The sequence below is a fragment of the Rhagoletis pomonella genome, unplaced genomic scaffold (assembly GCF_013731165.1).
Source record: "Rhagoletis pomonella isolate Grant_MI unplaced genomic scaffold, Rhpom_1.0 Rhpom_scaffold_00004, whole genome shotgun sequence".
NCBI classification, from domain to species: domain Eukaryota; kingdom Metazoa; phylum Arthropoda; class Insecta; order Diptera; family Tephritidae; genus Rhagoletis; species Rhagoletis pomonella.
In genome coordinates this window covers 60,547,533-60,574,638 of record NW_023458558.1, presented here as the reverse complement: position 1 = coordinate 60,574,638, position 27,106 = coordinate 60,547,533, and the positions used below count along the sequence as shown (strand labels likewise).

Genomic DNA, 27,106 nt, shown 5'->3' with positions numbered 1-27,106 from the left:
AAAAATTTTGTTTGAATTTCTACTCACACTTACAGGTTTTGACAGTTTATGCCGCCAAAGCAAAAACAAAATACATGTAAATTTTTGTTTTTGTACTCCTGCTATCACCTTATATTGATTCGCCTTGGCACAAACAAAAGTAAAATGAGTGGAAATCATAATATTAATGATGTACTGGACAGTGTAAGTGCTTGTGTGTAAAGCAAAGAGTTTAAAAGTGATTTATAAATAGTAAAATGTTTACAGCAGATTGTCAAAGCAGTGCAACAACTGTTCTCTTGCAAGTTTTTGCTAGTTTTGTGTTCAGTAACCTCTTCTGCTAGTTTTCTCTTCCTCTCAATTTTACGCTCTATTTTGCTTTTACGCTCTCGCTGCAATGTTTTACTGGAGAAGTTACTATACAAACCTAATGTTACTCGCATATTTTCGAGCCTGTATGTAAATTTTCGGAAAAAAGGTTAAAAAGTATATTCATCTGCTGAAAAGATATTTTCGCAGATTCACAATTTATTTAAAATAAATCTATTAGCCCAATCTCCAATTCCATGTGAATAAATCTCCCCAGTGCTTAAATAATTTTCACCACATTAAATAGCTGCACAACACCCTAATTGCCGAAAAAACGTTGCTTGCAACACTAGTCCTTTATGGGGACCAAACTTGGCGAAAAAAAAATAGCTAAGTTTGTTTACTGGATATACTGAGAACATGTGTTTTCGAAGAGCGTTCATGCTATAGCATTTAAGGCCAAAACACAATAGCGCAGTGGCAGTGGCAGTGACAGTTTTTAAAATCAGCTGTTACTGCTAATATTGGCAGTCAATGCCGCAGCAAACACAATACGGCGTTGTCCAAGGCGCATCAATTACAGGTGATAGCGATAGAAGCTATGCTTCTTCTTATGAGCACGCTTGTGTCAAATTATCGTCTGTTTTGCTATATTTACATATCCGCGTACAGATACACATATACGTATATATATACCCTGCAAACAAATGCTCCCGAAATCTTTAAGAGTGTCGGGAATTTGTTACGATTCTTTTAGAAATCTGTAAAGAAAAACATATGAGGCGGTTGACAAGAACTAGTAAAGAAATTTCTGTACGATTTCTTAAAGAAAATTCTTAAAAAAATTGTGAAACCTTTCAGAATTCTATGAAATCCTGGTATGCAGGGTATACATATACACACGAATATGAATAGATAAAAAAGATGGTGATGACACAAGGAGTTCATACCAACGGTAAATGTTGTTTTTGTACGATTGCTACAACCTGTAGTTGTTGAATCATGGGCGTTGTCAGTGACTGCTTTTTTTGACATTCCCTTTTGTTTGTTTACATTTTTGTTGTTGCCTTTTAGGCTTCAGTGACATCAACAGATGTTGGCTGCGTTTCATTGCGTTGGCTGCGTTCAAACACGGAAACTCGAGTTTCTTATTATCGGCGATTTCTCTTTTGGTGTTGCCCTTTGCATTCACACACAGAAACTCTTTTGTACGCTATTGTTGTTGTCAGCTGTGAATCGCCAACTTGAATTACTCAGACGAACGAGAGCACAAAGCGTGTTTCCCGAGTACGGGCGACTCGGTACCCGTCCCCTTTCCTCGTCTCTCTCCACAGCAAGCTTCGAGTTTCCGCAACAAAAGTTTTCGTGTCTGAACGTCGACTTAGCAAATGTACATTTACGCGAGTTCGAAATCGTATGCTTTTGACAAACAGCCGTGTTCCAGTCTCTTATTTAGATCCGTATATATTACGATCAATTCTCACGCAGAAGAAAATGTGCAAAAACCCTACGGAAAAGGAAAAAATAAATTTTAAACCAAAAATTCAATAAAAAACTTGAATTCTTTTAACCATAAAGGCCTGTATGCAGCTCTCAAGAAAAGCAAAAACTCCACATAAAATTACGTACCCTGCAAAAATCGCGACTACTCCATGCATGCATGTAAAGAGTACTCCCTAAGGGCCACGGAGTACTCCAAAATTAACCACAATTCTTATAAAAAATATGGTCCAATTAACATTGCGATGTCCTAGGGCAGGACCATATACTCCATCTCTGCATTACATCAGAGTAGCACAAAACTACTCCAACATATTAACAATGACGTTGTTGATTTGCTTTTTCGTTTGTACACGCTTTTGTTCTTCATTTCACAGATGCTTTTTCGCAATTAATAAAAACCAAAAACAAAAATAAAAAATTACATGTTGCCTCTTTCGGTATTTGAACCCGAACATGCTGGGAGCTAACAACTAACATCGAGAATCTCTACACGTTCAGCTACAGCCAGACATGAAAATGTGCTTTCAAATGCTCAACTTCAATGACATTTCGTTAAAACACGAGCAGTGATCGGGGTAACAATAAAATGGTGCAGAGACACGAGTTGGTCCGCTACAGCATTACAGAGGAGCATTTTTGTAAGTACTCCAAAATACCACAAATAGGTCACATGGTCCAACGATTTTTGCAGGGTGCCTTCAAATTGTGGGGAAATTTTTACAGTGTTTTTCATGTGTATTGGTTTTTGTTTGAACGTTTTGAGAATCGGTCAGTCTAAAATGTCCTTTTCAAGTAGGGAATGTTTGCGTGTATACTTGTTTATGTATATGTAAGGTCGGTGTTATGCAGAAATTTTGTTTGGCAAACTGCGTGCAATTGTTGTTGCAGCAAACTCGGAGAGAGCGAGTTTGGCGCCTCTCACAGCAAACTAATTTTGTTTGGTCAAACTGCAGCAAATTCGGCGTTGTCATATACAAAAAATTTTAGACAATTGTTGCTATACACAAAATTCTCATTTCGTGTTGGCAATAGCCATGAAAACCATAATGAACGTGCAACCCTGTGCCAAACTCGACATAACCACCTCCGAGCAAACTAAGCAGCCGCCATTTAATTTGGCAAACAAAAATTTGTCTGCATAACACCGACCTAAGTAAAAAAATTTTAGCTACCAATTTTAGCCACAACGACTTTTTAGCACTCTTTTGCCCTTTTTTAAAAGAAATGTGGCTACCACTAAAAATTTTCGCGGCAACACTACCTGGCAGCCCTACCTTTTAGTACTTGACTTTGACAGTTCCGGTTGTCATTCGTCTTGGTTCATTTGATTTTTTCATTTGCTGTGTAAAACTAATTTTAAGCAAATTGTGTGCGGTTATTGAATTTTGTTGTTATTCATCTCGTTATATCAAATTAACGATTGTATCCGCATATAAAAAGCATAAACGTGTGTTTCAAAGTATAGACGATTCAGCGAAGCGTACCTTGGAACAACAAAGCAAGAGCAGGCAAACGCGTATTTCACATACAATATAAACCTACATACTCTGACTAATTATCCATAGATAACAGATTCAGTGGTCACAATGATTCCAGCGATTACATCAAATGACAAATTTCACAATGTCATTATTAGTACTGGAAATATTCTTAACATGAACAACCAATTAGGTGGAAAATCGACGGAGGAGGTCCTGCACGGCTTGCGTTTGACCTTACAATGCCAAAAAGCGGCTGCAGAAGTTGAATTAATCGAAGCGGATGGTCGTGTACTACGAGCGACAGAAGAATTAAAGCAGAAGTTAACTGAAAACGACCGCTCAGAAATTAGTATTGGTGCGAAACTATTTTTAAACAAAAATTCCAGTGTGTATATTGAACAAGCGATAAGCACACTGCTGCAGGTACTCAAGGTAGAGCACGTGGACAATTTAGTGCTTGCATATCATGCAAAAAATGAGAGTGTACAAAAGAATAGTAATGAAAAAGTATATCAATTAAGACAGCTTTGGGCATCACTGGAAAAATTTGCACAGCAAAAACAAATAACTCAATTGGGTGTTGCCGATTTGGACATAGAAGAATTGGGGCAATTGAATGCATCTGCCATTGTTCATCCGACGATAGCACAAATAAATTTAGAATCCTGTTGTGTGGTACCACCGGCTTTGAAAGACTATTGTACCAAGCATGATATACAGCTGCTGACACACAGCGATCCAGAAGTGTTGTTGCCCGATGACCAGTTTATTGTTCCCGATTACCAGGTAGATTGGGCACTGCGCTATCAAGTTCATGTGCGTTGTCGTGGTGTTATTACCGCAAAGGGCTACATTCTCGGCGCTAGCAAACATGATCAAACGAATAAAAGTGCAGTCGTCTGAATTCTGTAACTTATTGCAAAAGCAACCGAAGCGGGTGGAATGCAATAGTAGGAGTTAAATGTGTGTGTGTGTTGCTGGCAAGAAGGAAGTGTAATTCCGTCAAAGTGGCTGCGTTAGTGGTATGGCTCCGCCGTTAATATCATTAACAAAAAATCAAATATGTAGTAAAGGGAATAGATGGCCTTATAGGATCAGCGCGCCAAGCTTTATCACTGCAAACTATAATACACAATGCATCATAAAAATTAAGATATACATAATATGTATACATATATGAAAATATACGGAAGGAGTAGCTTGCGAATCCTAACATTGTACTTACATATTGTTATACACGATTGTCTAATTAACATTTATATATAACCTTTTTTGTACTTTTATTGCGGATATGCTAAAAACAACCCAAAAGCATATAAATTTATAGGAAGTAATTAAATGTAACTAAAGCTATATTGGGGTGATGTGATCATGCAATGTGCGCTTACAGGCTAACGAACTAACTCAAAAGATCAAATGTCTTAAAAAGTGTACATAAACAGAAACAATTTTATAATAAATAAATTGTTAAATTGTATTAGTTTTCGAATGGGTTTTATGTTTGGATTTTAACTAAAATGAAACAATAAAAAATTTTTAATTGGACCAAGTTTTTGTTTGCTTTTCCCTCCTAAAAACAGTAATATACATATTTATGTAAATGTCTATCTACATATCGTTTCCTTAGTATGGAAAGGTTACTAACAAAAAATTCAAAATTCACTCCATTGATTATTATGCATTTCATCGAATTATAAGCCTCTACATCGTTTTATGCAATAAAAATTTTAGCTAGTTACGGCTTTTTGGCATTTCAGCGACGATGTGGGATAGGGCCTTCTATATTAAGGTAATGATATATCAATAAGGATTATTTATTGTTGAATATGAGTTTATAGGAAAATAGCACGTTATAAAATATTAAACTTTTGTTTTAAGATTGAATGAATATTTAAATTTTAAAACAGTCGAGAAATAATAAGCCTCTTATATATAAATAAGTAAATAACAAGAGATACTTAACAGCTGTAAGTTAAGCGTTTGTATTAACATATTTATGTACATTAGACTGCATCACCAAAAAAAGTGGCGGTTTTTCCCCCGGGATTACAAAATTTTTTATATTTTAAGACGTCCAAAAAATATTTCGGAAAAACATTAAGATTTAAGCGAGCTGGACCGATTTGAAAATACCTCCAAAAATGGAGTTTTTTATGAATAAAAATAGTTTCTTAAAGAACTTTTTGAGAAAAGGTCCCTCAGATGACAGAACAGATTAGGCTTAAAAAATCTGCATAAAAATATTTAAAAATCTTTTCAACAGAATCGTAATAATGAGATTTTTGATGCTGTTTTTCTACTTTTTTCAAAGATTGATATACGAAAAACTTATATAACTAGGCCAAAACTATTACTATTTTCATTTCTGTCCAAAAAAAGTCATTCGTGTTCCATTTTTTTTTTTCAAATACCAACACATCTGAATTCAACTTTGAATGATGTTCCTTCATCCCACCTTTCTCTTTCATCCTTTGAATGAACTTATTGGCAAATGAATAAAAAGGGTGAGAAAATACCTTCCCAATTATACCTCACAAGTCTAAATCGGAAGAGTTTAGGTAAAGTTATTCAAGTTTTTCTTATACCAATCTTTGAAAAAAGTTAATAAAAACAGCATCAAAAATCTCATTATTACGATTGCGTTCAAATTTTTTTTAATTTCTTTTTTTAATATTTTTATGTAAAGTTTTTAAGCTTAAACCATTTTGTCATTTGAGGGGATTTCTTCAAAAAATATCTTTAAGAAACAATTTTTATTCATATTATAACTCCATTTTTGGAGGACGTCTTAAAATATAATAGATTTTAAAATTGCAATGGAAAAACTACCGATTTTTCTAATGTACATACAAAACCCATATATGTAATACTCCTATATTGGCAGTAAGAGCTAGTACCGTCCGAAAACACTACAGTACAGATATATCAATAAACACGTACGAAAGAAAAGGAACACATACGTTTATAAATAAACATGTACACCATGAACCAAAAATACAAGATCACGTAAGAACGCGACGTTGTATTTGTAACTGGTTTTGAGAAAAAAGTTTGCGAAAGCGGGTTCGTCAGCTGAGCGTTTGTTTACATCACAAGCACCACTATTTTACACTTTTATTCAAGTAAAGAAGAGTTAATTCAACATGACAACACATTTTAAAGCATTTTGTTGCATCATTTTACCTAAATTGTGCGTTTAAAGTGGCTGACAATAATTTTGGCTAATTTTGATTTTCGTTGTTTTCTTTGCTTTGTTTACTTTTCGCTAGTTTTCCAGTGAAACAAGATGGCGTAGAACCCGCTAAAAAAATCGACTTTTTTCACTCTCTTGTTCTTACGTGATCTTGTGTCTTTCGTTCATGCATGTACACGACGCATTTACAAAAACGGCACTCAAGTACACAATGCATTGACAAAAACAGTACTAGACTGTCTCGCTTTGATTTCGGAATGCTTACACATTGAGATGTTAGGTCGGTGTTATGCAGACAAACTTTTGTTTGCCAAATTAAATGGCGGCTGCTTAGTTTGCTCGGAGGTGGTTATGTCGAGTTTGGCACAGGGTTGCACGTTCATTATGGTTTTCATGGCTATTGCCAACACGAAATAAGAATTTCAGATGTACATAACGCGCACAATTTAAAATTTTTGTATATGACAACACCGAATTTGCTGCAGTTTGACCAAACAAAATTAGTTTGCTGTGAGAGTCGCCAAACTCGCTCTCTCCGAGTTTGCTGCAACAACAATTGCACGCAGTTTGCCAAACAAAATTTCTGCATAACACCAACCTTAGCTTACTACCAATATAGAAGTATTACATATATGACAAAACCTAAACACAAAACGAATGGCTGAAACGATTAAAAAGAATATGCAAGTACTTGCAAGTTTTTACTGAAAATGCATTCAATTACCCAAAATATTTGCAAGAGGGAGCGAATCCGAGAGCGTTGGAAATTTCTGCAAGTAAAAATTTTACTAGCAGGAATTTGCAGGAGTCCAAAAGTAAGGTTATGTTTCAAACTCAAATGTAAACAAACTGTTTAAGAGGATGATTTGATGAAACATAATTAGTGAAATCAAAATATGGATAAAAAATTTAAATCTATTGTATATATTTTTACTTTTATGACTTATGAACTATTCCCAATTAAAAAGAAAATTGCGCGTCAAAACTTAACCGTCAGAAAGTGTCAAAATGGCTTAAGTTGCAAGTTTTTACTAGTTTTGCGTTCAATAACTTTTTCTGAAAATTTTCCCTTGCCCTCAATTTTACTCTATTTTTCTTTTACGCTCTCGCTGCAAGTACTTACTGGAAACTTATTGAATGGACCCAAGGCACATTAAACAGGTAGTATCAGTAGAGCAAAAACAACATTTGCGTGTATTTTGTTGTTGCTTCTGGTATCGAAAGTGTCAAGAACTGTTCTGAATTTTTTTCTTCTAAATCAAAGCGTGCCATGTGAAATACAAAAAATTATAAAAAATAAAAAATTGAAATTGGAAAAAATAAAAATTGATGCAACTTTCTTTCCTAGTAAATTTTTTTGCTTCTCGAAGCATTGATCCATCCTTTGCAAGGCCCAGTAATCAGCGGTCGTGCTGCTGAGTTGGGCGAACGTTCCAAAAGCTGCTATTCAATCGCTTGTTTTGTATGGAAAAAGGTTTCACATGCAAATGGATTTTAACAATTCAGAATTTTTGTGAGAAAAATTTAAAAATATTTGACATTTTCGAGACCAAATAATTTGAAAATAAATCAAATCAGCTGCTCTACTGATACTACCTGTTCAATGTACCTTGAATGGACCTAATATTTCAGTCTTTTTTTGCGTTCAGTACATTTTCAATGAAGTCTTAAAAAAGTCGCCTACTTTTTTCTGACGTTTTATGCTGCACAGCTTTTTTGATGCTTTTGCGAGCGTGCATACTGCAGTAGATCGGCTCTACCTGATTTGGCTTTTAATGTGCAATTGCATCATTACAGCAAGCCTCGTAACCTCAAGTGTTTACACAACCAGCCTTTGAACAAGGGATCCTAAGTCCTAGAATCCAAAAAAAAACCTTTGGAGGAAGCAGCTGCAGCAAAACACAAAGATTGTAAAGATTTATTAAGAAAATAATTCAAAATCAGTTCTACTTATAAGATTTAGTAACAAAGAAAAATTACTGGGAAGTTTAAAAAACGTCATTTTTTACACAAAAAACGTCCAAACGTCAACAGGGTATAAAAAACGTCCAAATGACGTTAAAAACGTCAACCTGGCAACGGTGCATGTGAAGTGACCAGTCAGCAGTCCGCTCTTCTCAGTGAGAGGAGAAAACTAGATAGACCATCTGAGATTGAAGGCTACATGAGTTTTGCCCACCTGCATCACTCGTTGGCTCCCAGTTATTGCTGAGCGAAGTATCCACCCAGTTTCTGATGGTGTCTTCGTGATCGAAGTGGGGAGTGCTATAACTGGTTGCGGATCGAGCAGTGCCTGGTCTAAGCCAACTGTGGCCATAGGGTCAGATGTCTCATTTTCAGGTACTCCTGAGATTCCCGGCACCCGGTGTAAAGCAAGCTCGTTATCTTTACAAACATAATGTAGCAAACATGTGCAGCTTGTCTGTACCTGCAGACGTAACCTCCTTCCCTTCCACCTATTTTCCACCACGTAGTCTATGGTTTTGGGGATTGCAAATACCTCAGCCTGGAAGACCGAAGCATATTCCCCAAGAGAAAAATTGAAGCTCATATCAATTAATTTCGAAAAATACTTAAGATCCTAACCCTCAGTCAGTTTTGGAGCCATCACTGAAGATTAGGCAGTGTACGAGTGCGGACTCAGTGCTAGAATTAAAGCAGCGTTCCCCCTCATCTCTCTCTCTCTCTCTCTAGAATCTCGTCGACAAAGGAAATGGTGGCCTACTATCCTGTAGCATTGAAAAGACGCAAGTGCTTAAAAATCTGCCGCCGGCAACTTCTGTATCGCCTCACTCAGTGTTATATCAACATCCGTTTCTTTTTAGTCTACAGGTGGCTTTTAAGGCTTTCCCACGTATGATGACACAAAGTGGCGGTAAGTTCACTAGCACTATACACCGCTAAAAAAAATTAAAGTTAAATAAATAGGCTAACAAGCAACCATTTTGGTTTTTACTATCGAAGCCAGATAAATTTTCGTGTCCCCAGTTGCAACTCGTGGACGACCATATTTTTTACATGCTAACGTTGATGCCTGTCGAGTCTCCCGTGGACCCATGGGGTACAACTGGCCCACTTTGGGAATCACTGGTATACATAAATGCTCAAAAGAAGTAGAGAAGTGGTCCGTTCGCTTGACTTGAGCAACAATTGAGATATCTCAACGAAGTTTGGTAAGTAGGCTGCCCATGGGCGTAGCCAGAACGAAATTTAGGGGGGGCGACCCATACAAAAAAAAATCAAAACCAATAACTTACTAAAAAATTGTTTATTATAGCTTAAAATTATTGTAACCATTTGTTGTACAAAAAACAAATAAACAGAAGTTCTCAAAAGTTGATATAAAACTATTCGTCGATTTAAATTGTTAACTTTTTACTGTTTATTCTACGAGGAGGAAGCATCGAAAGCCTAACCCCGTCAGTGTGAGACTTTAACCCAAACTAAACTTCCTACCGTCATGTACCGTTCCCCTCCCGGTACCACCGTCAAGGATTTCGTCGGGATTATAACACTGTGTGACTGATAAGGTTATAGATTCTCTTCTACTTCTTCTTATTTGGCCCTGTAACCGCCAAAGCGATTTGGCCAACTGACGCCAATTGGAAATGCCAAGTGAAGCCAGAATACTTTCAGAGGTGGGGCGTCGGTGTCCATTCGAACGACATGGTCAAGCCAGTTGAGCCGCTGTATTTTAATTCGCCATTTACCAGCACGGGCATGATGAGTGAGTTATAGTGTGGTTTTCGTACGTCGAGAGAGGACTTTACTCCTGAATTGCCTACTCAGTCCAAAGTAGTACTTGTTGGAAAAAGCGATTCTGCGTTGGATTTCCATGCTGACATTATTATCGGTGTGAATGCTGGTTCCCAAGTAAACGAAATTCTCTACTTTCTCGAAATTATAACTGTCAAAAGTGACTTGAGTGCCAAGGCGCGAATGTGCTCATTGTTTGTTTAATGACAGGAGATGCTTCGTCTTGTCCTCGTTTACCACCAGACCCATTCGCTTTGCTTCCCTATCCAACTTGGAAAAGGCAGAACAGACTTCGCGGTTTTTGTTACCGATGATGTCGATGTCATCGGCATAAGCCAGCAATTGCACGCTCTTGTAGTAAATTGTTCCTGAGCGGTTCAGTTCTGCAGCTCTTATTATCTTCTCCAACATCAGATTAAAGAAGTCACATGAAAGGGAGTCGCCCTGTCTGAAACCCCGTTTTGTGGCGAACGGCTCGGAGAGGTCTTTTCCAATTCTGACGGAGCTGGTGGTATTGCTCAACGTCATTTTTCACAGCCGTATGAGTTTTGAGGGGATGCCAAATTCAGACATAGCGGCATATAGGAAACTCCTTTAGTGCTGTCGAAAGCGGCTTTAAAGTCGACAAATAGGTGGTGAGTGCCGATCGCGGGTCTTTTCCAAGATTTGGCGTATTGTGAATACCTGGTATATGGTAGACAAGACCTTGCAAGCTATGCTTAGAAGGCTGATCCCGCGGTAGTTGGCACGCATGGCGGGGTCGCCTTTCTTGTGGATTGGGCAGAGCGCACTTGAATTCCAGTCGTCGGGCATGCACCTTATTACCTCCTTGCAATCGTAATTAAATAGCTCAGCTGACAGGCGCTCAGCTCAAGCATCCTTGGCACTTTTCGTTATAGTCAGGCGCTGGGATATCGACTCCATCGTCATCGACTGGGACCTCGGGTTCGTCTTCTCCACTTATTTCAGTGCTTCTGCCATTCAAAAGGGTCGAAAAGTGTTCCCTCCATAATCTGAGTACGTTCTGGACATCGGTCACTAGGTCGCCATGGTTGTTCCTACAAGAGTCTTGAAAGCTTCCGTAAGTCGCTCAACTCTCTGCTAAAAATTTCGGGTGTTTTTTCTATCGGCCAGCATTTCAAGCATTTTCTGACACTCGTCATCGTACCAGTAATGAGCGGGAAATGTGGTTCCACTGATCGCGCAAGTCGGTTTGTTGAAGAGTGCTCTCTCACAGCAGGTGTGAGGGTCGAGCGCCGAATCCATTGGCCGTCTGTTTTGATTGCAGATTTTCGACGTTGAACTTTCCTTGGATAATTGGGGGCCCTTTTTTTTGCTGCTCCGAGGTTGGGTCGTATATTGGATGCATCAATATAGTAGTGCGAGTCGATGTTTGGCCCTCGGAGTGTACGTATGTACATTTAAAACATGGAAGCATGCTTTCCGTCTATCACAACATCCTCGATTTGGTTTCCCGTTTTTCGATGTGGAGACATCCATGTAGCTTGAAGGATCTTTTTATGCTAGAACCCAGTAATACATACTGCCAAGTTTCGGGCCCCGGCGAAGTCGATCACCCTCAGCTAATATGTACGCTCTAAGCTAAGAGAGCCTTGGATGCCTCGTCCCTCTCTTCCATCGGGGCATTGGCACATATGAATGAGATGTTGAAGAATCTCGCTTTGATGAGGATTGTGGCTAGACTTTCGTCCACTAGAGTGAACGCCGGTCTCTCTCCCAACACAAATCCAACACCGAATTGTACTCCTTTACGTGGCAACTGTAGTACACGTCGCAAGGCTCCACGCTTACCTTCCTCGCCCCGTCCATCGCATTTCGTGGATGGCGGTGATGTCAGCCTTTATTTTCCCTAGGACATCAACCAGCCGGGCAGAGGCACCATCCCGATTAAGGGTCCGGATATTCCAAGTGCATACCCTAAAATCATAGTCCTTCCCATGTTTGCCGTGATCGTCATCAAAAGAAGGGGGTATCATCCGAGGCATGTGTTTTTTCTTTCATTGGGCAGGGTTTTAACGTGGCGGGACCCAAACCCAGCGCACGCGGGCCACTCCCAGTTAAATGGCAGTCAAAATCTTTGCAGTACTGGGAAATGTACAAAACATAGTGGTCAAAAGCGAATATCTCAATTAAACCCTGATGTATTTTTTAAATTCATAGCTCTACATACCTGTATAGTAAACCAAATAGCCGGACCAGACGTTATTCAAAATAAAAAATGTAAAAAATAAACTTTTTTCCGTATACTCTGTAATATTCCTCCGCAATTTTGTAAGGTAAACTAATAATTTATAATCATTGCTTTGCAGCGAAATATCTTCTCTTAAATTATATACATAGGTATGTATAAATATGAGGACGTATTAAACATTTTGAGTATGCAGATTTTTTATGCTGGTATATTCATTTATGCTAAATATATGTATTACTTGATTTTGTTTTGTCACACTTATGAAGTAAACGTCTTGGCTGTTCACCCAACCGGTCTATAGTTTTATCAATAATCTCAGATTGGTTCTGTGATATAAAACTTTCGTTGTACGCTTAGAAAAGACACATACCTAAAGACAAAGTAATAAACAATTGAACTATTTTTGCTCATTGTCGACTGCAGCCAGGTTTTTAAATGGAGGTGCTTTGGAGCTAGAGAGAATAACTTAACCGGATGATCCACATATCCACTTTTTAAAGCAACTTACTAATTATTTTGTTAGCGTTGAGAGTATAATTTGTTATACAGTATATATATAGGAAAAACCTTGAAAGTTAGGGGGCCGAAACAATAACCCCTGAGTAGAAAATTAGATTATTATAAATTTTTGGATAATGGGCGTGGCGCCGCCCCCTTATGACCGATTTATCAATTTCTACGTTGCACTTAATCACGTTGGTACGGAAAACCAATTCGTTGAAAATTCGGACTAAATTACACCCGTCTCCTGTAAACGGTAAATTTCAGAAATAGTACGAAACTCCGATATTTCAATAACTGAGAACGCTAATTTAGTTCAAGTTTATAGTTACAACAATCTCTTAACAATAAAGAAGACTGCTATAGACTTTTAGTAATTGGGCGTGGTATCACCCACTTTATGACTACAAAGGTGTGTCTCTACAACTACTTTATCGATTTATATCAAACTTGGTTCAATGATCGATATTTGATACCTGCGCCGGGTATATAAAGTTCGGTTACACCAGAACTTATACTTCTTTACTGCTTAATTGATACTAAAAACAAGTAAAGAGGTGTAAGTTCGGGCGAAAACGAATTTTATATACCCGGCACAGGTATCAAATATCGTCGTTTCAACATTCTCTAAACTACATTTGCATGATAAACAGGGGGGTTTATCCCGATTTCAATCGTTTTCGATAATAAACTGAATAAGACTTAATGAAATAAATGAACCATGTTTGGTAGAAATCTATAAAGTGGTTACCGAGATACACCTTGTAGTCATAAAGTGGGCGGTGCCACGCCCAATTCATAAAAGTCTATAGCAGTTTTATTTATTGTTAAGATATTGTTGTAACTATTAACTAAGTTATTGAAATATCGGAGTTTTCGGATGTCTGAAATTTGCCGTTAAACGGGAAGTGGGTGTAATTTTAGCCCGACTTGAAACGAATTTCTTTCTTGTGTACTGAGGTTATTAAGTGCACCGAGTTTGGTAGAAATTGATGAATGAGTTACCGAGACACACATTTGTGGTTATAAGGGGCGGCGCCCTGCGAAGTAGGAGAAATTGAGAGGGAATTGAGCTGAATTTGCAAGTTTTTACTAAATTTTTACTGGATAAATTTTTCCTTTTAACAATTTGCCAATATGCAATTGAAACTAATAAGGAATGTTTTTGTAAGTTTTTTATTGTTGAAATTGGGAAGATAATAATGCGAATAAACAACGAATTTATCAGCTGTTCATGAAACTTGCAAATTATTACTGGGTTTGCGTTCACGTACTTTTTCGAATACTCTTTCGATAAGAGCGAATTCTCTGAAATTAAGTTACTGGAAAGTTGATGGCAAGTTACTGGATAATTTTTACATGAACACAACTATTGCTGTCAAAATGCTACTGGTAAAAATGTTTCCAGTAGAATCTAGCAACTTTGCGCTCTCAATTTCCCCTACTTTATAAGTTTTTTGCGTACGCGAAAAAAAAAATTGCCAAAACCTGATAATTTGTGATGATTTGCAATAATTATCAGCTTGTCGAACAGACTTAATCTCATATGTAAGAAATAATGTCATTCATTTCTAGTTTTGATTACTCATTCGCTATTGTGAAATTTCAACAATGCCATACATGATCTAACATACATATGTACATACGTATTTATGTACGTAAACTTGTGTGATTTATGTATATATGGGGCATTCAATCCCGGGATCCCGGCCCCGAAAGCCCGAGTTCCCAGCTCCGGGTTCCCGAGATTTTTATTGATTTATTTACATAATTCGGCAGGGCTCGAATCGTAACATCCGTTCACGGATCGAAAATCATACGAAAGAAAATTACGTAATATTTCAGTCGTATAAGCTGAATGGGGTAAAGAGTACGTTCACATCGTATGTATGTCATAATCCGAAAACTGCAAAAAACATGTGACTGGTAAAATGATATCGTTGTGACGATTCGAGCCCAGGTTCTAGAATCTGAGTGAAGGTAAAATTGAAAACGAAGAACTTAATTAAAGTGGATTTGACACGAAAAACGAGAAATACAGAGCACAAGAAATCGGATTCAAAGTGAACTTGAGTCATGTGGACTCGGAAGTAAATTTCAGAACGTGCGAAAAACTACACTTCTCAAAACATGTAAAACATTTGTAAAATGTAATCGATCTCTCTGTATGTTGTATTTTTTTTTAATGAAACGGTGCCGAGCGAAACAAAGCGGAACAAAGCGAAGCTGCTGGTGTTCACAGTGAACGAAGCGAAGCGGAGCTTTTCTCGTGGACTCGTCTGCAATGATACCATAAAACTTACCGTCAATGAAAAGTGGCAAAAGTATTTGCTCAATTTTATTCAAAATATTAGTTGTAGAACTCGTTTTTATTTGAATATTTTGTTATTTTGTTTGCAGCAGCGTCATGAAGCTTAAAAATTAAATAGAAAATTCAAAATCGAAAACGGCTTTGCTTTCAGCTCCAAAACGCTTATGAAAAAGCTTGCTCTATGGACACTTTCATATAGCTACAGCAATTTGAAAGCTTCACTTTGCTCGGCTCGGCCCCGCTTTCTGTGTGAACGTACCCTTAGGTCTTATTTGATAAAAATATACATTTATTTCTCTATATTTTTCTTCCAATAAATCCCGTGATTGATAAAATAGTTCGGAGTTGATAAAATGCTTCGGGATTTAATGCTCTAGTATGAATGTATATCTGAATAAAATATAAGTGCGATATCATAATTAGTCTTTTACAAGTGGCATAATTAATAAGAACCCGTAATAAAATAAATAGATACATGTATGTATAGTAAATATGTGTGTGTGTCGATGCATACCTAAGAAAGCCAGCACAGTTTTGAACACTCTTAGCGAATTAATCGTAGTACATTCGGTAGAAGCGAAAGTTTGATATACCTCAAAACGGGTCGGAAAGCTTATGAGATTCTCTTTAAAGAAAAAAGATTGCCATTAAGCCACAACTAATTTTCGACCTTGCAAAAATATACCTAAAATAGTGTGCTTCGCAAAAAAACACTAAAAAAGGAACAGTCCAGGACCTTCGTCTTCGGAGGTACAGCCGCTACATTTAAATGTAGAATACGTGGTATAGTTAAGCGCACATCCAAGTCAAAAACGAAAGCACACACTAAGAAAAAAATAAATAAATAAAGAAAAAAAAAACGATAATACCGATAGCAAAATCGATAAAAACTCGATGAAAATATCGATAACAAAATCGATAGCAAATTCGATAACAAAATCGATAAAAATATCGATAATAAAATCGATAACTTAATCGATTACAAAATCTATTACAAAATCTATCACAAAACCGACTACAAAATCGATAACAAAGTCGATTACAAAATCGATAAAAATATCGACATAAAAAGCGGTTACAACACCGATAGCAAAATCGATCAAATTATTGCCAATAAAACCGATAAAAATATCGATAACAAAAGGAACAACAATATCGATAGCAAAATCGATTAAAAATATCGGTAACAAAACCGATAAATATATTGATGACAAAATCGTGAAAATATCGACAGCAAAATAGATAACAAAATCGATAAAAATATCGATAACAACATCGATACAAATATCGATAACAAAACTGATAAAAATATCGATAACAAAATCGATAAAAATATCGATAGAAAAATCGATAACAACGTCGATAACAAAATCTATTACAAAATCAATAAAAATATCGATAAAAAAATGGGTAAAAAATATCGATAACAAAAGCGATAAAAAATCGATCATTACATCGATAAGTTCTGAAAAATTCGATAGAAAAATCAATAACAATATCGATAAATATTTCGATAACAAAATCGATAATCAATATCGATCACAAAACTGACAAAATATCGATTATTGTATCGATAAGTCCCGAGGATCCTGAAACTCTCTAAAATCCCGAAATAGTTCCCAGATTGAGTCTCTGTGTCTCTATCTATATCCTTTTCTCTACAACTAACTTTACTTTAATCCTTCTTCCTCTACCTTCATCTATACTTTTATCGGTATTCTCATCCTCATCTTTTTCTTTATATTTATCTTTGTTTTTATTTTTATGTTTATCATATTCTTTATATACATATTCAACTTTGCCCTTATATAAGTAAAGTGTTTAAATTTATCTTGGTCTTCATTTTTGCCTCTATCTTTGGGCAACTTTGTTTTATTTTTTATTTTTACCTTTGCCTGTATCCTTTTCTTTATCTATGTACGTACTCACCTTTACTTTTATTCTTGGATTGGTCTTTTTCTAGGTGTTGTTTCACTTCAAAAAGTTTTCGCTATTGTGCATACATGTGTTCATACATACATATATGTATGTACATATATGCATAATAAATATGTATAGACATACATAGATTGGAATAGAAACAGATCCACATTAACTGCAATCAACATACATACATACATACATACATATGTATATACGCTGTGATTAGGTTATAAATATTGCTCCATTTGTTTATCAAAAGCCGAAATATGTACTTACGCACATACATATACATACTTTTTGTCGCCTTCCCTCACCCAGTGGGAATTAGGAGCACGTAATAATACCTTATTAGCAACTTACTCTTCACCTGGCAGTCATTACCATTTCCCTGCCGAACGTCCCTTACTTTTACAAAGGCATGGCCGCCTTATGTAAGTATGAATTTAGAATGTACATTTGGTATCAGACATACTTCTGAGCCGCTTTACAAAGTAAGTTACGTGTAATGCAGAGCAGTCGTTCGGAGTAGTTCGGTGCTTGGAAATAACTTCGGCTGCACGTTATTTTGCAACTGACAACGTAATGTGTCTTCGGAGGTGTTCATTTTGCCCTTTACTAGTAGATGACATTGGCCATGATGACAATTTTGGTACTAAAAACTGAAAGAAAACATGGCTTACCTCGCAAGGTGCTTACCTATTTTCCCAGTGGGCACTTCCAACGTATGCACGTGTTTGCAAAATGATGACGAAGTGATTTTGTATGGAAAATCATTTATGCCCATATATTTGAATAAAATAAACATAAATAGAAGATATCAACCAATACTTCTCATATACCAAACGAAAGGAAAATTCTTGAATTTTTGATTAAAGAAAACAAAAACAAAATTATTCGAGCGGTTTTCGAGCATTTTGGTAATGAAAAAATGTTGCCTTAAAATGCTCAATATTTGTTGAATTCAAATAATATTTGTACACAATAATATTTCTACTGCTCCAAAGAACCTATATCCCGAAACTGAAAGTTATATCTGCCAACCATAAGTTGCTAGAGCACTTTAAAGGCTCAAAATTGACCCCAAAATAAGGCAATGTTTACCGTTGTTTTTACAACAGAAACCGAATTGGTTACTTACATAGATATACCTGTAGATAGGTTTGAAATTTTTACTTTGTAACGGCATACCATTCTTTGGAATCGATTCATTAGTGCTCGTGCAATAAGCGTTTTCGTGAAGCTCTAAAAATTACAACTACAACATTTCAGCATAGCCTCCATATCGTAAGGTAAGACGTATTCTACGTCAAAAACGATCGGATGTATTCCACATTTTTTCTTTCTGTTCCATTATAATTACATATATTATAGATTTTGAGACGAGAAATATGACCCCACTGTTTTAAAAACCTAAAAATACAAATTCTACCGATCGATTTAAAAAAGGATGTTGTCCGGGCATTTTTACATCTTTTATGATTTTCTTGCAGCTTTGCATCTTTGTCACAATTGAGCAAATAGGTTGTAGTGCTATTCAAGAATTTAATTTGACAGGCTCTTTAGGTACCAAATTATAATTATTTTAAAGCCAAACCTCGCGATTTTACATCTTTTATCAAATACTCAAAAATTTTCTTGTTGTTCTCGTTGCCGTTCAGTGCGTGGCCACTTCAATAGTATTTCATATGTTTTAATCTCGAGCGCTCAGCCGCTCGCCGCTTTGCCGCTCATTGCGTGGCCTTGGCCTTAGTCTAATCAACTCGATCAGACACACTTGCTGTTCCAAACGCTGCAGGCCTTTCCAAGTGCACCACCTTCATCTTGGTTCTCGGTCTCCCAATGGTTTTGATTCGATACACTACGTCATTCAGCCGTTTGGTAATCTTATACGGACCTTTCCACTTTGTTGTTTGGAGATGAAGCCTTTCTTTCGCTGCGGCATGTACAACAACACCAAATCACCTTCCTGGAAACCCTCTCGGCTCGAACCGTTACTGGACATTGCTTCCGGCTTATATCCGGGAGCGCACCATCTCAAATGGCCGTGCTTCTGCCGACCACTGGTGGTGACCACACCATGTCTCTTCCATGGCTCCCACTCTTCTTGCCCGTCCGGCGGTATCAACTTCATTGATCGGGCATGTTTAACCTCAAGCTGTGCCTCTGGGTTTACTGCTTGCCTTTGCATCCTCTGCCGACCACGACCTTTCCCTGGATACTTCAAAGCGCGCCCTTTGCTTTCACAGCCGCCTCCATTTCCAGCCACCGGCGTATTGCAACGTGGTTCAGTGGCTCTCTTCCTGCCGAAAGCATTGCTTGGCTTGCCATGAATACGTCCTCGTGGCGAATACCTCTTTTTCTCTGAGTGGGCGGAAAAGGTATGCTTCTCCTGCACATCTGAACCGCTTCCTTCCTCTATTGGAACAACTACGTCTCCATCACTGCCAACCTCTGCCCAACTAACCGCTTCTGTTGCTGGTGGAATCTTCGAGACTTCGTCTAAGATCAACCGTCTGCTGCAGTGCTGGTAGTGGTAACCAACCCAGAGTGGCACTTTCCTGTCGCGATATATCAGCATCATTCCCTGAAGGTCAATCTTCATGCCTTAGCCAAGTAGGAAGTCCACGCCGATGATGACTTCGTCCACAATGCCTGCCCCTATGAAATTGTTGACACACCGCTGATTATTACCCTGCATGCAACTTCACCTAAAACCTTGGGTGCATTTCCTCAGGTAGTGGCTTCACATAAAAAGTGGCCAGGTAAGGTCGATTAATGGAATGTGACGCTCCAGTATCCACTGTTAGCACTCGCTCTTACCCATTCACATATCCACCGAAGTGAGATTGCAAGCTTTCTGGCCAATTCGCGAGACGGAGAACTGACTGGAGTTTGCGTCCTGCTGAGTTGTTATTCCTGTTGAAACTTGCGCTGCAATCGCGGGCGAAGTGGCCTGGCTTCCCACATTTAAAGCATTTGACAGAGCCATCTTTTTCTCGCCCAGTAGTTGGATAATGTTCTTCAGCATTTCATTTGTCTTCGCCGGTGTTTCTATCTGTACTCGATGGGCTTTATAAGCTGGTCTACTTAGGAGCGCCGCTGTTTCTTGTTGGATCCGCACATATTTCTTACTTGGTATACATATCCCTCATTGCGTTGATGAATCTCTGGATTTTCATCCTTTCGAGGTGCTCCCAGATCCGTCCCCAATTGCAAAGTGGGCTAACCTATCGATCTCTGCAGCGAATTCATGTAGAGTCACATTGCAGCGATTCTACAGGTCCATCTGGTAAATCCACAGCGCCCATAAACGCTTCGTAGTTGACTCTTTCGCGACAGAAATAATGGAAAATATTTCTTGCGATTTTTCTTGAGAATTGCAGACAGCCCTTCAAGCAAGAGAAATAACGAAAAAAATTGTTCAGATTTTCCTAGAGAGCTGTAAACTAAGCTATAGTTGGTTGTAGTGCCTTCCAAGTTGTCCTCAGGAATCAATTAGCGCATAGTAACACCATTTTGTTGCACTTCTCGCGGACAATTTTATTCTATCGTAGCCTACCTGTCAAGCATTTGTGCAGTTCAAACAAACCACTTTGACCCGCTTATAAATTTGTGAATATCGCTTATTGTAGCCCTAGATAAATCCGCTAACTGCCGAATTGTGTATTTCCCGAAAACTTTATGCCTTGAGGAAGCCAGCCCTGGGCATTCAAACAGGAAATGGAATACCGTTCCCTCGCTGCCGTCTATTCGGAAGCTGCGGCAGGTATCGTTGTATGGGAGTCATATTCTATAGGCATGCATTCATGCATGCATGCAGTCGCTACAATCCTAATAACATCTACTATATACCTACTTAGCAGCTCTGCTGTTCTTTTCCTGCTATAGTCAGGCCAAAGCTCACGTGCTATCTTGCAAGTCTGAATCTCTGACCACCTCCTCCTTGCCAGTTTCAGAAAGTGCAAGTGTATCGCGTTCATCTACACATCCAGCTCCTGCCTCATAAACGAGTTTGAGGGTTTCATCTTCTTTGGCGGATGGTTGCTGCTGGCAACGGCATTGTTTTTGCTACAGGTAGGCTTTTCATCCGGCGGGCTATGGCTGGCACTACCCATGAACGAACTAAGCAGATCACCCAGCACGGCAACCGTGTATTTGTAATTGCATTTGAGAAAAAAATAAATAATTGATGACGTAATTTTTTAATCGGTTGTTTCATTCATACACATGGTTTCGTTCCTTTTCATTCACATGGCGGCGAAAAAATGACGTCATTGCAAAAAAAATACTTTTTTCTCGCATGCCGTCCTGGGTGATCTTATTCGTTCGTTCATGGGCACTACCGGTAATAAAGCGATCTGCTTTAGAGATAGATATCGGGACCCACGGGACCCGCGGTACAATTGTGAAAAACGTCGGGATGGGCGGGGTCGGGACTTATAAATCGAATTTCGGGATGGGCGGGATCGGGATTAAATATTTAGCCCCGAGCCCATCTCTATTCTATAGTACTTACCAACTCGTTTGTTTTTGTTTTTAAAATGAAAAGCAATATTTTAGACGGGTATTTTTTTGAGGATGGTATTTATTTATATCACCTACATTATTAAAGCGCATACGCAGGTACGCCAATACATCTACAGTGGACTTACTACTTTTAGTCTTTTTGAGTGATAACATTTTACATTAGTTACTACTAATGCTTATAATTATAACAATAAAAATTATTATTTTTACATACTTTTTAAAACTACCTAATAGACACACGAATGAATAACATAAGTTTTTCCTAAGTAGTCATGAACAGTGACTCAAAAGTGTTCACATGGTGATGTTTTTCGATGATCTCAATGTTTTTCCACTCTAATTTATTTTTGTTATTTGTTATTTGTTGTTAAATTGTTCATGAGAAATTTTTTCATGGCATAAATAAATACACTCGTAGGTTTGCCATTGTTTGTCGAGGAGCGACCGCTAATGGACACGTTCTTTCCAATTTAGATGTTGTTTGAACCAGAGATTGGACCCAGGTCCAGCGCAGTAGTTGTATGCACCATCTACTCACTCAGCCACAGAAGCTATAAAGCTGCTATACAATTTTAGTATATACAAATCGCATTGGTTTGAAATATTTTTTTCCTGACAGATTTTTTCACTTTTTACATATATGACTGGATCCATCTCAAATCATGCAGGCAGTCCGATGGTATTGAGAATTAATTTCAGATTAAAATACATGTTTTTCTGCTTGAAAAATAAATGAAAACATATTTGTTTTTAGTTTCCATAGCATTTTCCTTTTTTTAAGAATTTTTTAAGATTTTGTAAAAAAAACATAGATTTGTGGCAATTTAAACCTTGTAGTTTCCTTAGTTTGTACGTTACGTACGTGGCTAATGCAAAGGTTATACCCTATTTTTTGCCATTGATCAATAAAAGTGAAAAATGTTGATAAACGATAAAAATAAAACGATTTTATGAAAAAACAAAAAACTTTGTCCTACCAAAGGCAACCTTTTTTCTTCAAATTTACAGGGTTTATATTACTACTTACCAAAAAATTTCGTTTGGTATTTTTTTTTTTGAGAAAATAAATTATTTTAATTTTTTCTTTACATAGAACTTAGTTATTAAAATTTTTCAGATTTCTAGTTATTCCTTGAACGAGATTTTAAATTTTTGACATTTGTTTAAATATACATATCTTTAAAATTGAAGAATTTTGATAAAAAGCAAAAAGACATAACTTTTTTGAAGAAACAAACAAAAATTTATTCTCAAAAGAAGACACATTTTTCTCAAAATGTTTAGGATTTACGCTTATTACGCTACAATTTTCCATACAATTTTCGTTTGGTGTTTTGATAAATAAATGTTAAACATCTTTTATAAAAGCAAACAAACATTTTCTCAAAGATCGTAACTTTTTGTCAGAATCTTTGGCTTAAGAGTATAATTTTTACATATAGGAAGTCATATTATTGAAACCTTTAGTGGTAGAAGGTGTTAACTCACTTTTTTTAACTCGTACAACTGTCAAAGTTCTAATGGCTAGCTCTAAACGTAATCAGTTGTAAAATTAGTCATTAGTGAGTTAACACTTTCTTCCACCAGAGGATTCAATGTTCAATTGGAATTTTTCAGTTTCCTATAATAAATAAATTATTTTCAATTTTATTTTTAAATCTTGCTATACTGGAAGCTTAAAATTAAATTGGAACTCAAATTATTTTCAACTTAATGAAAAACAAAGCTTATTTCTGAAACGACACGGTTTTCAATAATAATGTTAAATTTTGATTTATTTTGGAACGAATTTCCGTCATCCCTTGTCAAGCTTGGTTTGCAGAGAAAGCGGTTTCGGCGTTGTGCCATCTTCAGTGAAAGCAAACTTGGCAAGGGATGACGAAAATTCGTTCCAAAATAAATCATCTTACCACCCTGTCGGAAAAATCAACCAACACCAACATTTTCAATTTTCTTGAATTTCTAAATTAAAAGAATTATTCGGACAAAAGGTGCAATTTTTGAGAAAATGTCTGTTTGCTTTTATAAAAGACTAGCCAATGCCCGCTTACTTCGCGGCGCCAAATAAGAGCTTTTGCGTTGGCCTATGAAAAAGATTGTTTAAAAACAAAATTAGTCTGTAAAGTCAAAATTTTTTGATTTAAGTTGAAACCACTAAGGCGCAGTATCCTCCTCACACATAGGCCAATAATAGTAACGCTGTGATACCATATGGAATACCAATCCCTCTCGGTGTCATGAGCATTACCGTTGGTCTTATTTCCACCTGTGAGATCTCTGCCAAGCGTGCGTAATATTCTTCTATGATCTTGCAACTTCAACATTGGTGCGATGCGTATGCCAATAAAAATTCTTATAGGGAAACTCAAGAGCACAGAAGTGCGTTTTCTATTATAGGAGGGCCAAGAATTCTTGCTCTCCCACAGGATGAAAAGTTTTCCGGTACATTGCTAAATGAGTAGTGTGATCTCTTAAGTATCTTTCAAATGAAGCAGTTGATATACCTACGGTGATCTTTCCTTGTAAATTCACCACTTTTACAATTCGTGGTAAAATTTATGAACTGATTTCAGGGTAGATGCAGGACCGCATGATCGTGCATGAGGGCGTCATAAAAACTTAACCCCATCCTTCATTTAGACATCTGAAAACTAAATTCGTATAACTTAAACATAGGGCCAAAGCAGACCAACCACACGAGGTTTCTATACATTTCGGCTGCAGCGCCATCCATTGGATTAGTTTTCTGCAAAACCATTGCTTACCTTAAAATGAATACGTGTTATGAATTTCAACATTAACTCCAGCGGCACTAATCGGGTAAATTTTTATCAAAAGAATTTTCCATCATACAGGTACATAGCTCACATTTAAAATTTGAACTAAATCGGTTAATAAATACGATTTTTATAAATAATTCTACTCCAGCACCACCTAGCGAGTTTTCTAGTAGCATGTAATTGGACCATATATGTATGTAAGATAACCTCCGACAATCTGACGGAACTCTATTCAGTGGTTTTTGAGTTTATTCCGAACAACGAAAACGGCTATCATTTTATGCAAATAGGTATGTAGATAGGACAGTTTATTAGCGAAACTCGTAAAAGAAAAGCTCCATTATTTGTGAAACATTTAAAAAAATTCTTCAAAATTTTCACATAAATTTTACCTTACTGAAAATTAAAGACAAAGTTACAATAGTTCAATGGGATTAAGAAATCTAGGAGAAAATGTTTCCCAATCGAATGATACTTGCGCGTTTACGTAAATGTATATCGATCCAGCCTTTCCAATAATTACCACTTTTCGCCATAACTACGGTATTGATAACATATGTTGCTGTGTAGAGTTTCAGAACGTTAGCGTGAGCAGTTCCAGAGATAAGCTATATGAGAAGTTCAGTTTGTATGGAAGGAAGGAGCCTTTCCCAATGCACTTGCAATATATGCATCAGTGCTAAGTCTCAGTTCCCCAGCGAGATCGGTTTTAGAGATATATTGTTTTTTTTTTTACGTTTTAGTCTGTATAAGAACTTTAGGAATATCCCGAGCTACATTCCGAGTAAATTTTTGGTAAGAATATTTATTTAAGGTGTTGCCAAATATGAACCAAGTCGGTGCAGCCGTTTAGTAGTTTAGTGAAATACATTCTAAAGAGAACTGTATGAAATTGTAAAACGTGACGTCTCAGATTTCTTAATTTTTTGGCAGCAACAGCGAAAAGTTTTAATTTTTTTTAGCGAAAAACCTTCCACACGGAAATAAAAAAAAATTAAGTTTGTGGTTATATCAAGGCGAAATTTTGAGAACGGTCCGTTGCTAACTCTAAATATAAACAACGACGCACTGGAAAAAGTTAATACGTTCAAATACCTAGGAATAATGATCGACTATAAACTAAAACAAAAAAAAAATGGATTCTATATTTTCAATTAGAGCTCTAGCAATATGTACATCGGTGAAAACTGCATTTAATTCCATACATTAGCTTTTGCGTGATACGCTTACAAACATACAGACAAACATACCAAAATTTTATATTTGGCTTCTGTTGATCTAATAAACCCCCTATTAATTTTTCTTTAACATCTATTATGTACAGATATCGGCCCGTTGCAATTTTATTATTCTCAAATACTCTCGTTTGATACCCATATGGCAACACTTAATTTATATTATAAATTTAACTGAATTAAAGTTTTCAAATAAGTGGCAACCCGCTTCAAGAATATTTTCAAAAGTAAGCTTCCTAATCCTCTTTAGTTTAATATTCGTATTGCAATATTTCATTTAATTTACAAATTTTAATGAATAGAATTTTTTAATCAGTTGGCAAATCCCCTAAAAATATTTTCAGCATTAAAATTTCCTAGCTTCTTTAGTTTGATGCCAATAATGCAATATTTAATTTATGCTATCAATTAAATTAAATTAAAGTTTTCAAATAGGTGGCAACCTTCCACAAAAATATTTTCAGCTGTAAGCCTTTGTAAATTTCTTTCTTTTGACAGCCATATTGCAGTATTCACTTTACCGTATCAATTGACCTAAATTGAAATTTTAAACACAGGTGGCAACTCTCTAATTTTTCTTCTATATTGGAAGCTAGATCTCTAGCGATACATCGGTGAAAACTGCATTCAATTCCATGTTTTCGACTGATGCGCGTACAAATACGCCGACAGACAGAGATTCAAAAATTCTAAAAATTGTTTATTTGGCTTCTGTAGCTTTAATAAAAACCCACCATATTAATTTTTCTTTAATATCTATAATGTACAGACATCGTTACAATTTTATTATATGTATAGATGTTAAGTACTACCGCTATTTATCAAAACACCAAACGAAAATTTTATGTTAAAATTGTAGGAATATGCATAGATCCTAAAAATCTTGAGAAGAAACGTATCATCTTTTGAGTATAAATTTTTGATTGTTTCTTCAAGTTCAAGTGCTATTTCTAAAAGTTCTTTAATTCTTTAATATGTTTAAAGAAGTGTTAAAAATTTAAAAAACTCATTCAGGAATAACTAGAAATCTTAAAAATTTTAGTATTTAAGTTCTATGTAAAGAAAAAATTAAAATAATTTATTTTCTCCTAAGAAATGAAAAAATACCAAACGAAATTTTTATGGTAATTAGTATATATGGATACCAAGAAAACCTGTAAATTTAAAGAAAAGAAATTTTTTTAGTTTTTTCATAAAGTCGTACTAATTTTATAGTTTATCAACAGTTTTCACTTTTACTGATCATTTTTAAAAAAGTGCAAAAAATGGGGTATAATAACCTTTACAGCAGCCAAATAACCTAAAAATGAAGCAAACTACAAGGTTAAACAAAAAATTGCCACAAAACTACGTTTTTTGACAAAATCTAAAAAAGTTCGTAAAAAGTGCAAAAGAA

The 27,106-nt window shown here is 36.5% G+C and overlaps 2 protein-coding genes across 2 annotated transcripts in view; both read left to right on the top strand.

Annotated features, from left to right (window-relative positions):
- LOC118737894 (cyclin-G-associated kinase) overlaps positions 1-27,106 on the top strand; it is a 96,751-nt gene that overhangs the window by 39,713 nt on the left and 29,932 nt on the right. The window lies entirely within an intron of this gene.
- Positions 3,083-4,514, top strand: LOC118737899 (glutamate--cysteine ligase regulatory subunit-like). The gene has a single exon (XM_036468712.1). The coding sequence runs from the start codon at positions 3,378-3,380 to the stop codon at positions 4,173-4,175; it is 798 nt and encodes a 265-aa protein (XP_036324605.1). The 5' UTR covers positions 3,083-3,377; the 3' UTR covers positions 4,176-4,514.

Bases quoted from the DNA above. Each gene is read 5' to 3' on its own strand.
- LOC118737899 (XM_036468712.1), top strand. From the start codon at position 3,378: ATGATTCCAGCGATTACATCAAATGACAAATTTCACAATGTCATTATT.